Source organism: Astatotilapia calliptera, chromosome 19 (assembly GCF_900246225.1).
Source record: "Astatotilapia calliptera chromosome 19, fAstCal1.2, whole genome shotgun sequence".
NCBI lineage: Eukaryota > Metazoa > Chordata > Actinopteri > Cichliformes > Cichlidae > Astatotilapia > Astatotilapia calliptera.
In genome coordinates, this window is record NC_039320.1 from 26,340,495 (window position 1) to 26,356,018 (window position 15,524).

Sequence of the window (15,524 nt, forward strand, 5' to 3'; positions counted from 1 at the left end):
CAGACATTTGCTTCTATTTGAAAAGCTCTGTGACAGATCTGAGATGATAAAAGAAAGTTACAGAAAAACAATCTTTGGATGCAAGGGTATTTAAAGACGACTTCCTGCATTTGACATTTACCTTGGATTAAGGAACAGCACATTGTGACTCACAGCTGTCAAAGGTGTAGCATGGGAGTTGAGCAAGCAGAATGATTTGTATGGAGAGGAGGTGGGGACCAGATGTTGTCCTCCTACCACGGGGAATAAACTCTATCACTCGCACCGCAGGTGGTGGGAAAAGGGGGGAGAGAAAGGGAGAAGAGAAAGAGTAAGTGAGAAACAACGGCAAACAGGAAGCAGAGACCTTACAACACAATGCTCGCAGAGTTTCCTGCAGGTTCAGACAGATAAGGAGCAACACTTTGTTTAAAGCTGCAGCTTCAACCCCCCAAACGTTTCCCGGGCTCTAAAATATGTTGCGCCGCTTGCTGGTACAATTCTTCTGCAGTACAGCTGTGATATGTTGGAGTGCAAAATTTGGATTGTTTGCGAGGGAAACAAGCTCAAGGCTCAGTGCAAATGTTGCAACAAGACATGACTGCAATAGCAAGTTCAATTAAGGAAAAGTACAGTAAGATAATAACCAATTATTTTTGCAGACATTACTAATATTACCATAATGGCTTTTTTGTAAGGTCAGAGACTGGCCTTAAAAGTGTGGCGTAATGTAATCTAGATGCTGGATCATAAGAAAATGACTCCAGCTGCATTATAAACCAATTATAAATCAGTTGTGCAGAAGAGGTTTTCCAAGCCAAAGTTTTATTAATTTATGATTTTTTGTATTTGGTCAAAACTTCCATAACGTCAGGCTTAAAATGCTTTAAATAACTTATTTAATGCATTTGGTATTTCTGCCTAGAAACACAAATCAAATGCATGATGGGAATTCAGACAAACTACAGACTTCACAATTAAGCAGTTTCCCCTGAACTAAGGCCAGCATGTGATCAAAGAATTATCAGTGTGAGCTCCTTTAACGTACTGTGATTAGTTATACTAGCAGAGTAATATGCTGAGTTTCTGCAGATGTGGAAGTCGCTGAATTGCAAATGCAGTCTGTATGAGTGTGTTTGCAACAGAGGAAATGTAAATATGAGATTTAAAAAATATATATTTGGGATTTGTGTGTGTGTGTGTGTGTGTGTGTGTGTGTGTGTGTGTGTGTGTGTGTGTGTGTGTGTGTGTGTGTGTGTATTTATGAACCCAGTCACCCTGAAAAAAAAAAAAAGACAGATGGGACCTGACGTCACTACTAAGAACTGGACTTGATGACAAACAATGACCTCCACTACTTCCCTTCAGCTCTGCTCTTTGCTCTTTGCGTGGAAGAGTAAAGCTGGTATTGAAATGTAATGTATATACCCAATGAAAACAAACCGGCCTGAGAAATGTTGTTTGGAGCTTCTGGGTGCTGAATATTTCGCTGTGTACTGATTAAAGGAATATTAAAATGAAAAAAAAAACGGTAAGCTTATTTTCTGTCACTTCAGAAAATAAAAAATAATTTTCTGAAAGTTGTGAATGAGTCAGAATAATTACCTTTTCTGGTTCGTTTCACGAAATCAAGAAACTGCACCTGAGTGAAGCACCGTGAAGTACCCGCTCCATGCTGGAGCAACACTGCCCTCTAGTGGCCGGCGATGGTATTACATCACTGTCGCGCGAACATAATGCATCTCCGCACAGAAGAGAATTTAGGAGTTCGTAAATCTACTCTCGCGATAATATCGACGTTATTACTACAGCTGTTCACGTTAGTATATTCAGAATTGGGCATGTATAGAGTTTGTAAAGTCTTCCACAAATTTGTGTGTGTTAAGTTTACACATTTACAAACAAGCACTCTGCGAAATAAAATTAATTATCCTCTTATGCCGTCTTTAACGTCCAGTTAAGTGACCTTTATTGGATGAGTCACATCGAGTGTTTGGTGGGAGTGACTATGTAAATCTGCATCAAACGGAAACAGTCAAAGTGTTGAGAAGAGGTCACTCATCTGATTGGGCGCCTTTGTTCTTTCAAATCGAGGTGGCCTTCTCCCTTTATTGCCACTAACAGGCCCCCGGGGTGGAAGAAGACATGTTTTACATTAGTGCTGCACTCCTGCATAGACTTTCGCACTGCTGGGATTCTAAGATAGTGCAGTGATAATATAAGGGAAGATGGCCTGTCATAGAACTGATAAAGCAAACAGAATGAGAGAAGAAGTGAGCTGCATGCTGGTTGGTGATGGAGCAGTGGGAAAAACCAGCATGGTTATCAGTTACATCTTCAATGGATACAACACTGAGTACAGGCAAACTGCATTTGATGTTTTCACAGGTAAGTGAAGGAGCTCTTTTATTTAAAGGTCAGATATTTCACCCAGCAATAAAGCCTGCTTGTCTCTACCTAACGTCCAGGATTAGTTCATGTGAATGGAATCCCAACCCACATTAAGCTGATAGATACTGCTGGACAGGTAATTATCACATATCACAGTTTTTTTTTTTCTAAACAGACAAGTGGGTCCAGTGCTTCTCATCTCTCAATGTTTGATCTATCAGGAGATGTTTGGCCATCTGCACTCTCTGTGCTATGCCCATGTGGACGTCTTCATCCTCTGCTTCAGCCTCGTCAACCCCATCTCATTTGACAATATCACCTCCAAATGGATCCCACAGATTCGAGCCGCCAACCCAATCTCCCCCATCGTTCTGGTTGGAACTCAGTCAGACCTTCGACACAGTGTGGACGTCCTCATTCATCTGAACCAGCGGGGCACCAGACCGGTGCTCTTTAACAAGGCCAGACGGCTCGCGAGCAGGATCAGAGCTCATGACTACGTGGAGTGCTCGGCTCTCACACAGCACAACCTTAAAGACGCCTTTGACTGTGCTGTATTTGCTGCCATTAAGCACAAGCACGGTGGCACTAAATACAAAAAGCTCAATTTGCTTAACAGTTTAAAGTCTCTTTATGATGGTGGATGGAGGAAAATCTTTAGATTCTTGTGATCTGAAATCCAAAGTGCAGAGCGGGTATCCTCACTCGACCGTAACAAACCATGATTTTTGTTTTTTTAAACAAAGTGTCTGTCTACAAATTGTGGGCTGTGGATTTAAAGAACTGATCTCAAAATCTCCATCTTTGTGTGAAATGTGACAAACCGGACAAACGGTGACTTCAGCCAGCTACACTTCCTCTCTTTATACCTTTGTGTTTCTTGTTTCATATTTTGGCTGTTGTTGTTATTATTTATATTTCTGTGTGCTAGGTAAGTTTTGTAATAAATGGATTAAGAAATGCAGTGGTTGTGATTTGCTTGCTTTCAAAAAGACAACATCAAATTTAAGGATTTGCCTTTAGAAGTTACTGTCAGTGAAGAAACGGAGGGAAAGCGCAGACTGGCATTTAGGACAAATGGTCCCCTGCTGCTGCTTTGAAGTGCTACTTTACAAGATAAAAGCCATTTAAATCCATCCTGAGCCTGAAGCCTGATGATGGGACTTGTTTCCCAAACCTACTTTTAAAACACCCACCCACATTTTCCTAGCTATGGCGATGATTGGTAATGGAGTTTTAATTTCAGTGATTAGATTAAGGATAAGATTTGGCCAACTAGAAGCAACAGGTAGATTTGGATTAGATATTAATTTAAAGAGATATTTAGAGCTTTTCACAATGTTGTGCTTAACAGGACATTATCGTAGACCATGGGCTAGACCAACTGGTTGTTCTGTCAGTGTACGGTAATTTAAATGCACTTTTAAGATAAGAGAGAGATAAGATAAAACTTTATTAATCCCTCGGGTGGGTTCCTCTGGGAAATTCGGTTTCCAAAAAAGCACAGCACCGACAGAAGTTACAGAGTTACAGAATATTATATATATATATATATACACATATATAAATACAGAGACATATATACATAAAATATACAAAGGGGATAAATAGAATAAATAGGAATAAAAATAAAAATACAAGTGAAATTGCACATTTCAAGTCTATTGCACCGTTGACTATTAACAAAAGTATTGCACAGTGAGGTGAAGAGGCACTACAGCTTAGTTGTTCCCCCCTCCTTTGTCCTCCTGTTTCCCCTCCCTCTCCCCTCCAGAGAGGAGTTAAACAGTCTGATGGCGTGTGGGACAAAGGAGTTTTTAAGTCTGTTAGTTCTTGTCTTTGGAAGAAATCCCAAATTAATTAATCCCTGCAGTATGTGAATATAATAAAAAGAAGTGCAATTTCAAGAGTATGTTTCAGTTTTTCTACTTGATAAAGAAATGCTGTGGTTGACTAATGAAATCTGCCAACATTACTCTTTGGACTTAAATTGTAAAATTACAGAAATATAACTTTTTGGGCCAAATTGGAGTTTTTGCTTTATGTTTGACACACCTGGTCTATATGACATTTATATCCATATTTATATCCATATTTATATCCAGTTTATATCCATATTTATATCCAGTAGATATCATCTCTTGCAGATCTCAGTGTTATCTGCAAATGTTACAGTTCATGCAGACTCCTGCCTCACCTCATCTGTCAGCCTGTCCGTCTCCACTACAAACAAGAAGGGGCTCACAGCCGATCCTATCCCCACCTTGAAGCCATCTGTCACTCCTACTGCACACCTCACCACTCTCTTCCTGTCCTTGTCATGTCCCTGCACAACCCTCACATACTTGTCTGCCATTCCTGACTTCCTCATGTAGTACCACAGTTCCTCTTTTGGTACCTGCCTATCAGCTTTCTCTAGATCCACAAAGACACAGTGCAATTTCTTACCACCTTCTCTATACTCCTCCATCAACACTCTCAAAGCAAACATCACATTGTAGTGTTCTTTTTTTGGCATGAAGTCATACTGCTGCTCACTGATTCTCTCCTCTCTTCTGGACTTTTTTTTTTAAACTTTGTTTATATTATCAGAATCAGAATCAGAATCAGAATCAGAATACTTTATTGATCCCTGGGGGAAATTATTTTTTGTTACAGTGCTCCATTTTAAACCAACATTAAGACAAGACAGACAATACGCTAACTAAGAATAGTACAATATATACATATATATACATACATACATACATAAGTCACTTATAAATAAATAGTTGGAAAAGAAACATGTGTAGCTGTAGCAGCAAACAGTGTGTTAAGTGGATGCGTTGTACAGGGAGATGGCCACAGGCAGGAATGATTTCCTGTGTCGTTCAGTGGTGCTTTTCGGTAATCTCAGTCTCTCACTGAACGAGCTCCTGTGACTGACCAACATGTCATGGAGTGGGTGGGAGGTGTTATCCAACATTGTCTTTATCTTGGACAGCATCCGCCTCTCCGACACCACCTTGAGGGAGTCCAGCTCCATCCCCACAACATTGCTGGCCTTACGGATTAGTTTATTAAGTCTGTTGGCATCTGCGACCCTCAGCCTGCTCCCCCAGCATGCAACAGCATAGAGGATCGCACTGGCCACAACAGACTCATAGAAAATCCTCAGCATTTTCTGGCAGATGTTGAAGGACCTCAGTCGCCTCAAAAAATAGAGACGACTCTGGCCCTTCCTGTAAAGTGCTGTGGTGTTTTTAGCCCAGTCCAGTTTATTGTCAATGTGAACTCCAAGGTATTTATAGTCCTCCACAATGTCAACACTGACCCCCTGGATTGAAACAGGGGTCAAGTGTTTCCTGGTCTTCCTGAAGTCCACGATCAGTTCCTTGGTCTTTGCCACGTTGAGCTGCAGATGATTCTGCTCACACCACGTGACAAAGGAGTCGACCACAGCCCGGTACTCTGTCTCATCATCCCTGCTGATGCATCCAACCACCGCAGAGTCATCAGAAAACTTCTGAAGATGGCAGGTCTCTGTGCAGTGGCTGAAGTCTGTGGTGTAGAGGGTGAAGAGGAAGGGGGAGAGGACAGTCCCCTGTGGTGCCCCTGTGTTGCTAATCACCTTGTCAGACACACACTGTGGGAGACGTACATATTGTGGTCTTCCTGTCAGGTAATCAACAATCCAGGACACCAGAGAAGCATCCACCTGCATCGCTGCTAACTTATCACCCAGGAGGGTCGGCCTGATGGTGTTGAAAGCACTGGAAAAGTCAAAAAACATGACCCTCACAGTGCTCGCCGGCTATATTATATTATATTATATTATATTATATTATATTATATTATATTATATTATATTATATTATATTATATTATATTATATTATATTATACAAAAAATTCAAAAAGAAACGTTTTAATATGTGAGCTTTTAGGAGTTGCACAGAATGTAAACAGAGCAAACTATTAGCAAGAACTACGTTTCCCATGATGCAACGTGGCGTCACCCTGCTCTGACCCTGTGACTGAAAATAATCTGATCAGCTGATCTGACCTGGCAACAAAATAACGTAGCTAGAGCAATCTATCAGGGAGGGGGGCTGAAGAACAAAACAATGACACTGCTTGGAAGAATTTAAATACAGTAACTCTTCTAAAGACTTTTAAAACCGAATCGCGCCGATTTCCCTCCCGGTGTTTAGTGAAAGAGCCCACAGATATTCGAGCTTTTGACATCGACTAGCTGTTGTTTGTTGATATGTTGTTGCTGTTTAGTTGACAGACTGGAGGCTAGCTGCTTGCTTGGACGGCTGTGAGCTGTGGTGGTTTGCTGGCTCGCTAATTGCAGCTTTTGTTTGAGGTGGGGGGGAAAAGTTGAAATTGTCCGGCTAAAGTAGCTAGCTCTAAGCTAGCTGTTCACATTTGGTTGCCAAGTAATTTACTGAATTTGCAAGGTATAGACCCACAGAGGGTCAGCTTGCTAGTTAGCCTGTTGTTAGCATTAACATTTGCTCATTTTTGTTTTGGTATTTTTTTTCCCCAAGGAGGGTTCTTTGTGTCGTTAGGTACTGGTTACCTGTACACACTTATGTGTTACCTAACTGTTTCTTTCTTGCCTTAGATATATATTTTAGGTAATATTGCTGCTAAATGCTAACTTTAATGCATGAACAAGCTAACAGGATCAAAGGATATTAAACGTTACTGAAGAAGACGACGGTTTTTACTTCACTGCCTTTGTTAGGTGCACTAAATGGCATTAGATCAACCCGTTTAGGTGTCTGAATTTTATACCGCTAAAACTAATTTGATCACTTACATCAGTGTTTAAACTTTGTATTAAATCAGTGTGATAGCTGCCCTGTTATCATGCAGCTGTCTTAAGTTTATTTCATTGTATTTGAGTTTTTCAGTATTACTGCACTGTGCATTTTTCATTAACTGCTATTGGAAGTAGCTGGTGCTGTTGTCAAAGCTGTTCCAATAAGCGCCAGTCTGTATTCAAGCTCACTCCTTAAGAAACGATGAATGGGTATGGCTCATCTTCAGAAAAGGGAGTCAATACTAGTCTGATATGTCAGGAGAGTTATTCCTGTGGTGGCTCTGAGGAGGCGGCATTTGAGTGTGTTGATTGCAAAAGCCTGCAGTGTGTTCGCTGTGAGCTCGACCTCCATAGTCATGACCGGCTAAAGAACCACAAGCGGGTCCAGCTAGGTCCTGGACATGTCCCATACTGTGACAACTGTAAAGGAGGTAGTGGGGATAGTGGCACGCGCCATCGGTCTGTGGTCCGTTGCCAGAACTGCAAAGTTAACCTGTGTCAGGACTGTCAGAAACGTACCCACAGTGGAGGCAACAAGAAGAAACACCAGCTTACACATTATCCTCCACCACCCAAACCTGCAGAAGGCAACTCTGTCCAAACATCTGCCCAGCCTGCTGTCTGTATAGCCGATGAGACCAAATCTCAGAAGGCTAAACTTCTGGAGAAGGTATCAAGCTTTCTTCTGGTTGATGAGAATGAGGAAATGCAGGTAAGTTGTGCAAGTGGGCATTAAATAGGACTGTATTCCATTTTCTTTGTTTATGCTTTAAAGTTTTTACACTTGTTGTTTGTCCTAAGATAAAAGATGAAGCTTCCTTCATGAAGAGCCTCAGCTGCTCGCCCGACCAGCTGCTGAAGGTGGTGTCCATCTTTGGTAACACTGGAGAGGGCAAATCTCACACCTTAAACCACACGTTCTTCATGGGCAGAGAGGTGTTCAAGACTTCTCCTGCACAAGAGTCATGCACAGTGGGAGTGTGGGCAGCATTTGATCCCATCCATAAATTAGTGGTCATTGATACAGAGGGGCTGCTTGGGAACAGTTCCAAACAAGGCCAGAGAACACGTCTCTTACTCAAGGTGCTCGCCATCTCTGACCTCATCATCTACCGCACCCATGCTGACCGTCTCCACGATGACCTCTTCAAGTTCCTCGGAGATGCTTCAGACGCATATTTGAAGCATTTCACCAAGGAACTGAAGGCAACGACAGCACGCTGTGGCCTGGATGTTCCACTGTCCACCCTGGGTCCCGCTGTAGTCATCTTCCATGAAACAGTCCACACTAAGTTGCTGGGTTCAGGTAAAACACCTCCTCCTGTTAAAGGGTGCAATGCAATAACTTAAACCTTTTTAAAAATAACTTTATTTAACATTTTCACTCTGACACTCTGAATATACAGTAGTTATGGATCATTGCATCAAAGGACTACAAGTGGCCCCTTTAAAGTCAACTGAGGGTTAAGCATTGCATATAATTTGGGGTTTAGCAAATATTAGCCTTCTATCCCTGTTATCTGGAGGTCGAAATCAGCTTTCCAACTTTAGTTAAATCTGGAAATGATAAAGAAATGTACATTTATAGCTGTAGTCACACCAGTTTTTACACATTTACATCTAGTTTTAACACCAGGTATTGTACATTATTGGGAATCATTATTTGAATTTGTCTAAACTCTAATAGTATGATGTGTTTTCCAGTCCTCAGTATCTACTGGTTTGTGTTCCTCTCGCTCTGGTATAATAATCAGCTTGCAGAGACTTGCAATTTGCTCAAGTTAGATAAGCCCTTTTACTGAGGAAGACTGCCTGTTTTTACCATAGTCTCATATCTTTCATACTCTTTCTTTAAAAAAAAAAAATCCTGTTTGTCTGGCAGCTTTTGCATTCAGAATTGTGATTTGAATTCACCGTTGTGCCAAACACATTTTGCTTTTCCAAGATGAGCTCTAAAAAATCTCCACAGGTTCCTCCTGTTCAGGGCTTATTTCTTCATTTCTATTCGTGTTTATTTCAGGTATTACATTATATGTGGTATACCTTGCTTACCATATATTGCTCTTTGGTAGATGCAGGCCATTTTATTACCCACTCTGTTTTTTTTGGAATGAAAGGCACATTTGTATTTCTTATAAGGCAAATATTGTCTATTTCCCCTCACATGTCACATGCATTCTTTCAAGCACACTATTTTAAGAACTGTCGATAAATGCTAAATATATCTGCAGTATATTTTAGCTGATGTTAATAATCATTAAATTTTTGTCCTGTTGTAGATAAGTCATTCGAGTCAGTAGATCGGCTGCTGTTGGAGCGCTTCAGGAAGCTTTCACGCTTTCCAGAGGCCTTTAGTTCTGTCCACTACTGGGGTACGCAGACTCTCAGTCCTCCTACTGACTTTCGCGGCCTACAGAATAAACTGGAGCAGCTCCTGGATAACAACGCCACCCGTTCTCCACGCACACCTGTGGTCATCTTCAAAGCCCTGCAGGTAGGGCTGCATTTAGAAGTCTGCTTGTTTCTGCATCACATGGAAATGCATTTTTGAATTGGTCTGACAGCAGTTTATGGATTAATATCTGCTGATCTTTAATTTCCCTGCAGGCACTGAGCGAGCGCTTCAGTGGGGAAATCGCAGGTGAGCTGGTAGCACACAGTTGCTTCTTTCCTGATGAATACTTCACCTGCTCTAGCCTGTGCCTCAGTTGTGGGTAAGTATTTCTTGCCAGTCTTTTTTTTTTTTAATCATTTTTGCTTCAGTCTTTTTCTGTTTTTGCTGTTTTACATTCTGTGTTAATACGATTACCTCAGCTCTGGCTGCAAGAACAGCATGAACCACTTAGGAGAGGGAGTGCGCCATGAGGCGAAGCATCGCTGTCGTTATTCTGCTCAGTATGATAATCGCATTTACACCTGTAAAGTAAGTGTGGTGACTCAGCTTTGACTTTTAGCTTTCTCTGTTTTGACCATAACACTGTAATTACTTCTGTGTCATTGCCAAAGAGCCTTAAATTGAAATCATTTATGTTGTGCATCAAATCAGGCTTGCTATGAAGGAGGAAAAGAAGTGATAGTAGTCCCAAAGACCTCAGCCTCCTCGGATTCTCCATGGATGGGCCTCGCAAAGTATGCCTGGTCTGGGTAAGTAGTAAGGAAATGACCTGCGAGGGCATCTGTACCTAGGCTTTGGTTAACATCATTTTAAAGCTCTGGCCTAAAATTAAATTCTTCTTGTCACTCCAACATGCATGCTCCACATCAGATTACATACCAGATTATTGTCACAAAAAATGAGTTTCATTTTTTTAAATATATGTTCAGGTATGTTATTGAATGTCCCAACTGTGGAGTGATCTATCGAAGCCGACAGTACTGGTATGGAAATCAGGATCCTGTTGATACAGTTGTCCGCACCGAGATCCAACATGTTTGGCCGGGAGTAAGTGACGCCAAGTATTTAATTTATTTATCAGATGCAGACTATATTTCACTGATTTGCATAGATCTTAATTATGGCTACAGATAACCTGTCTGTTTCTTGCAGTCGGATGGCTTTTTAAAGGACAACAGCAATGCTGCACAGCGGCTTCTGGATGGAGTCAACCTAGTGGCCCAGTCTGTGTCAGAGCTCAGTGTCAAACCCGCCAAGGCCGTCACCTCTTGGCTGACAGATCAGATCGCCCCAGCCTACTGGAAACCCAACTCCCTCATCTTGGTGAGTGACACACACAGCCCCATCCTTTGCCACCAGCTACCAACGGCCAAGTCAACACTTTCATGTTCACAAGGATGTTTACTGTCTGCGGTGTGCCTATTACACAATCTACATTTGCACGTCTCATGATGAAACTTGGATTCGTGTTGCATCCGCACTCTTTTAGCTCTTGCTCAATACAACACGGACTGTGATTATTTTTCTCTCATGCAAGGTGTGCCACAAGTGTCACACAGTCTTCCAGGATAACGACACCAAGCATCACTGCCGTGCCTGCGGGGAGGGCTTCTGTGATGGCTGCTCTTCCAAAGCTGCACCCGTCCCCGAGAGAGGCTGGGGTCTTGCCCCTGTCAGAGTGTGTGATGTCTGCTTTGAGCAGAGATCTTCATATGCAGGTACACACACTCTAAATAATGTCAGATCTCCTCTGTTTTTCTCAAACCTCTGTTATGCTGCCATTTAACATCTATGAGCATGGCTTTAGTAAGGGTCTTTTTTTTTTAAATTTATCCAGAACTACTTGAAGCAGAGCAAGAAGAGGAAGAAGGTGGAACGCTTGCTAGGAAGGTTGGAGAAGCTGTCACCAACACATTCGGAGTCGTGGTCACTGCTATTGACATCCCACTAGGTGAATGTTTCCCCGAAACAAAACCTAAAGGGGAAGGGTTATGCAACCTAAACAAATGACCCAGTAAATGGTAGTACACCAGAGCGATGCCCTCTTGTGGCGGAGGCCCATTCTGCTTAATTTCAGTTAAAAAGAAATGAAGTCTTTTCCCTTTATTTATGTCATACTGGAGTCTCGCCAGGAATATGAGATGCCCTAATGGCCTAGTTTTAACATAACATGTACTGCTATGAAAAGCAGGTCTCTATGCCGCAAATCAAGGAAACAGTTGAGCCATCTGAAGTGTTTTAAGTTAATGGCAGTAAAATGATTACATTTATATGGAGATTGCATTTTCCTGTAACTAGTTCCTCTTGCCAGCAAAAAATATTTATAAGCTAAAAAACTGAAACCCTCCCACACACACTGGCCACCGAACCTAAAAACGCCTTGGACACTCTGTTCAGGACATATCTGTGGCAACACCTCCATGCAGAAGTGCTCTCCCATCTAATGTTTAACACTGCCAGTGTTTCAGTTCTTGTATCTACCAGATGTCTTTAGTGCAGCAATGTGATCGATGACCAGTTATATTGTTCTTTTTGTTTATGAGACTTTGCCAGGCTTGTGAGTCTCCTTTGCTTTGTACTTGTTTAATATTGATGTTAGGTTGCCTACACAGCATACATCTGTGAGAATTCCTCAGTGATCGTTTAACTACTCGGGATCAATCATTTCTGTACCCTTTGAACTAACCTCCAGGATGCACTTTGGCCAGTGGATATGAGAAAAAGCTTTTGTTAAGTGTGTTTGTTAAGCCAGTGTGACAGGATTCTGCCAGGATTATCCAACAGAAAGAACAAGTTCTGCTTTATAAGAAGAGAGTGTCAACTTTTGTACTTTTTCAGTTAGGCCACAAACTTATTCAGATTTCTTTATTAGCATTCAAAACCAAAGTATTTGTGTAATCCAAACACAAGTTAAATATTTATAGATGTGAAGATACTATATATATACCTGCAGGTCTAAATTTACTGGTAAAGGGCATAGATAATTATGCTTTGGACCACATGATATCTCGCTGAAGATATCTCCATATCTGTGACTACCCCAAAAATACCACAGAGTGACGTCCTCTCCAATCACAACAAAATTAGCCAACTTACTTTTAAACCCAGCTCTTGTTTCTGTGTTCCCGTCACAACTTGAAACAGGGCTGCACTTCAGGTAGTACTGGGGAAAGCTAAACATGGGGAAAGCTCAAAAGATTTAAGCCGTTTTAAATTTACAGGACTGAAAGGAATAATTTAAAGGAGATTAATGTGAGTGTTTACTGACCACTTGCTCATCACCCAACAGAAATTCAGGGAAAACATTAAAAGAAGGCGACTGGGACTAACCCCATATAAAACATTATGTTTTACTAAAATTTTTGTATGAATTAATCATGGGTATAATTAGATCAAATTAGAGAGCATTCATCAGCTGGATCTGTTGACATAGTTTATGGGGAACTTCCAGTGTTGCCAACAGATATCCAGGCCAGGACTGCTCAGTCAGCTCTGACCAGCTGTTCAGTGTTGGAGAATGCAAAAAAATAATGGATAACGATTGGATGAATGTTTTCAAGAATGCAGACTGCATGTAGCCTAGATCTGAGATTGGTCAGTATTACTATAACAAGACTACAAGTGAAAATTTGAAAGAATTTGGTCCCACAGTTTTTGTCCCTTGCCTACATATTCTACATATTCATATGCAGATATCGTTTTACAGACAATTATTGCGTGACAGAGATTCTATTAGGTTATATTGCAGTATAAACTTAAGCGAACAGGATGTGGTGTCATATAAAGTTTCCAGACCTGTGAGTGTGGCGCATTTATTTTCCACCCTCCTTTTAGGCCTAGTGAAAGACGCAGCTCGTCCTGCCTACTGGGTTCCTGACCAGGACATCCTGTCGTGCCACAACTGCCAGCGCGAGTTCACTGCCAAGCTGTCCAAGCACCACTGCCGCGCCTGTGGCCAAGGAGTGTGCGACGACTGCTCCCCCGAGCGCCGAGCCGTTCCATCGCGTGGCTGGGACCACCCTGTGCGCGTGTGCACCAGCTGCAACCAGAAACCCGGAGAACTTTAACAGGGACTGCTTTCCTTCCTCAGAACACCGTATTGAACCGCTCACTAACTCAGCAGCCTGTCTCTGCTAAAGTATACCTCTCTTGCTCTACCGATTCTGTCTCGTATCAGTGGAAGGGAAATTTTTAGGCATATATGTAGGACATTTAGCAGATTTGGGATTTCAGCGTTCCCGTGGCCTTTGTAGAACAGCCAGAACGTGTGAGCTACTCGACTCGAGTGTGAAACCTGCGTTTCTACTCTGATCATCCGCGGTGTCAATGTTTTGATTCTTATTGACACGAATCCCTAATTTTACATGTAATAAGGCTGTCGAGCTATTTTTCTACTGTCAGAAAATATAACGAAAAACATAATTTAAATAATAATAATAGCTAGTTGAGAATGCTGGATGGGTTGGTGTGATTAGTTTCCAGCAATTCCTGTTATTGAGCATTTTCTCTGATGTCATACACGTAATGGCAAAGAGATATTTTAAACATATGCAGCTGACTGCAGGTTCCTTTGCATGCATGTACTGCAACATTTTAGTTTTTGCACTACGCCTTGTTCAGCTGTTATAGGCTGTTGCTTACCATGGCCAAAAAGCCAGATATCCAGGTGACAAAGCGGTCGCTGCAAACTCAGTTGAAATCTACCGCAGGAGGTCTTGAGTTTGGATATCTGGCGTGCCAAAAATCATTCAGGTCACTGTGTCTGTGCTGGTATTTTATCATGTAATATGTGGTCGTATGAAGACGTAGAACTATGTTAGAGGAAATGTTGAAAGTTATTTAAGTATCGACAATTGAAAAAAATATATATATTAGCACTCTGGCATGCATGACAGTGTGAGAGATCATGGCCTTTAATTTGTTCAGAGGACGGTCTCTGAATAAACCTCACTATCTCTTTTACTTAGCGGCATTTCAGTGTTCTTATGTTACAACATGTACTTCATGTTCAAAATGTTTTTATTGACAACTTTTGTTTGAATTATTATATAAATATTTAATATTTGCAGTTCCTGCCTGCGTTGCATATGGATGTTGTCTTTCAGAACTCAAAGATACACAAATAGTCTTCAAACTGGTTTTACTTATTCCACTCATGCCTCCAGGTCGCTGTAGATGCAGTCTGTCATGATAAAGCCTCTTGACAAAGCACAATGGTATTTTTGTTCTGCTTATAATGACTTGTTTTTTCTGTTACTTTACATCCGTTATTGAAAACTGTTTGCTTTAGCTTTTTTTTGGTTGACATCATTCACTGTATGTATATTTATAGACTTTGTAGTGACACTTTGTGAACCACCCTTTTTCTGTCTTGTTTGTTTTTGTGTTTCAGCGTTACGCAGAAATACTAATGCTCGAATGTGTCGAAGGCGAGACGTCGGCCCATATGTAGCGACTGAGAGCTTTAATTGTGTCTTTCATCATTAACTAGTTTTGTTTTATTGAGTATTGAGACCATTGTCATATAAAGCACATGGCGATGCCTTTTAGACGTATGCTAATATTTCATTGTCAAAAAAAAGCAACAAGGAAAAAAAGGGGTTTGTCGATTGTATGCTTTGTAGATAAAGTTAATTCTCCCTATTGGAAACTAACTTGAAGAAATGGTGGAAGATTTGCATAAGATTAAAGTTGTATCAGCTCCCGTCTGTTAAAACATAATCTGCAACTGCCTCCATGTCTTAAGTGTGTGTGTGTGTGTGGGGTTTAAATCTCCCTGTGTCAAACCACTTACTGTACTGTATGTGGGAGGAATAGATCGTGTGCAACATCCTTGTGTTATGAGCCTTGCTTTCATTCCCTCCAGCACTGCAGTTTCAGATAAACGAGAGAAAAAAATCAAGTAATACTTGCTTGGTGCTTATTGATAATAATAAATGATTTATAA

The 15,524-nt window shown here is 41.2% G+C and overlaps 2 protein-coding genes across 2 annotated transcripts; both read left to right on the forward strand.

Moving 5' to 3' along the window:
- Nucleotides 1-1,900: 1,900 nt before the first annotated feature.
- On the forward strand, nucleotides 1,901-3,287 carry LOC113012322 (rho-related GTP-binding protein RhoV-like). Its single transcript, XM_026152446.1, has 3 exons — nucleotides 1,901-2,367; nucleotides 2,448-2,506; nucleotides 2,592-3,287. The coding sequence occupies exons 1-3, from the start codon at nucleotides 2,208-2,210 to the stop codon at nucleotides 3,039-3,041; spliced, it is 669 nt and encodes a 222-aa protein (XP_026008231.1). The 5' UTR covers nucleotides 1,901-2,207; the 3' UTR covers nucleotides 3,042-3,287.
- A 3,106-nt stretch (nucleotides 3,288-6,393) lies between these two features.
- Nucleotides 6,394-15,298, forward strand: LOC113011942 (zinc finger FYVE domain-containing protein 1-like). The gene is made up of 11 exons (XM_026151822.1): nucleotides 6,394-7,894; nucleotides 7,984-8,488; nucleotides 9,462-9,676; nucleotides 9,790-9,896; nucleotides 9,997-10,105; nucleotides 10,229-10,326; nucleotides 10,507-10,624; nucleotides 10,730-10,900; nucleotides 11,115-11,295; nucleotides 11,415-11,528; nucleotides 13,412-15,298. The coding sequence occupies exons 1-11, from the start codon at nucleotides 7,385-7,387 to the stop codon at nucleotides 13,642-13,644; spliced, it is 2,361 nt and encodes a 786-aa protein (XP_026007607.1). The 5' UTR covers nucleotides 6,394-7,384; the 3' UTR covers nucleotides 13,645-15,298.
- The last annotated feature ends 226 nt before the right edge of the window (nucleotides 15,299-15,524 follow it).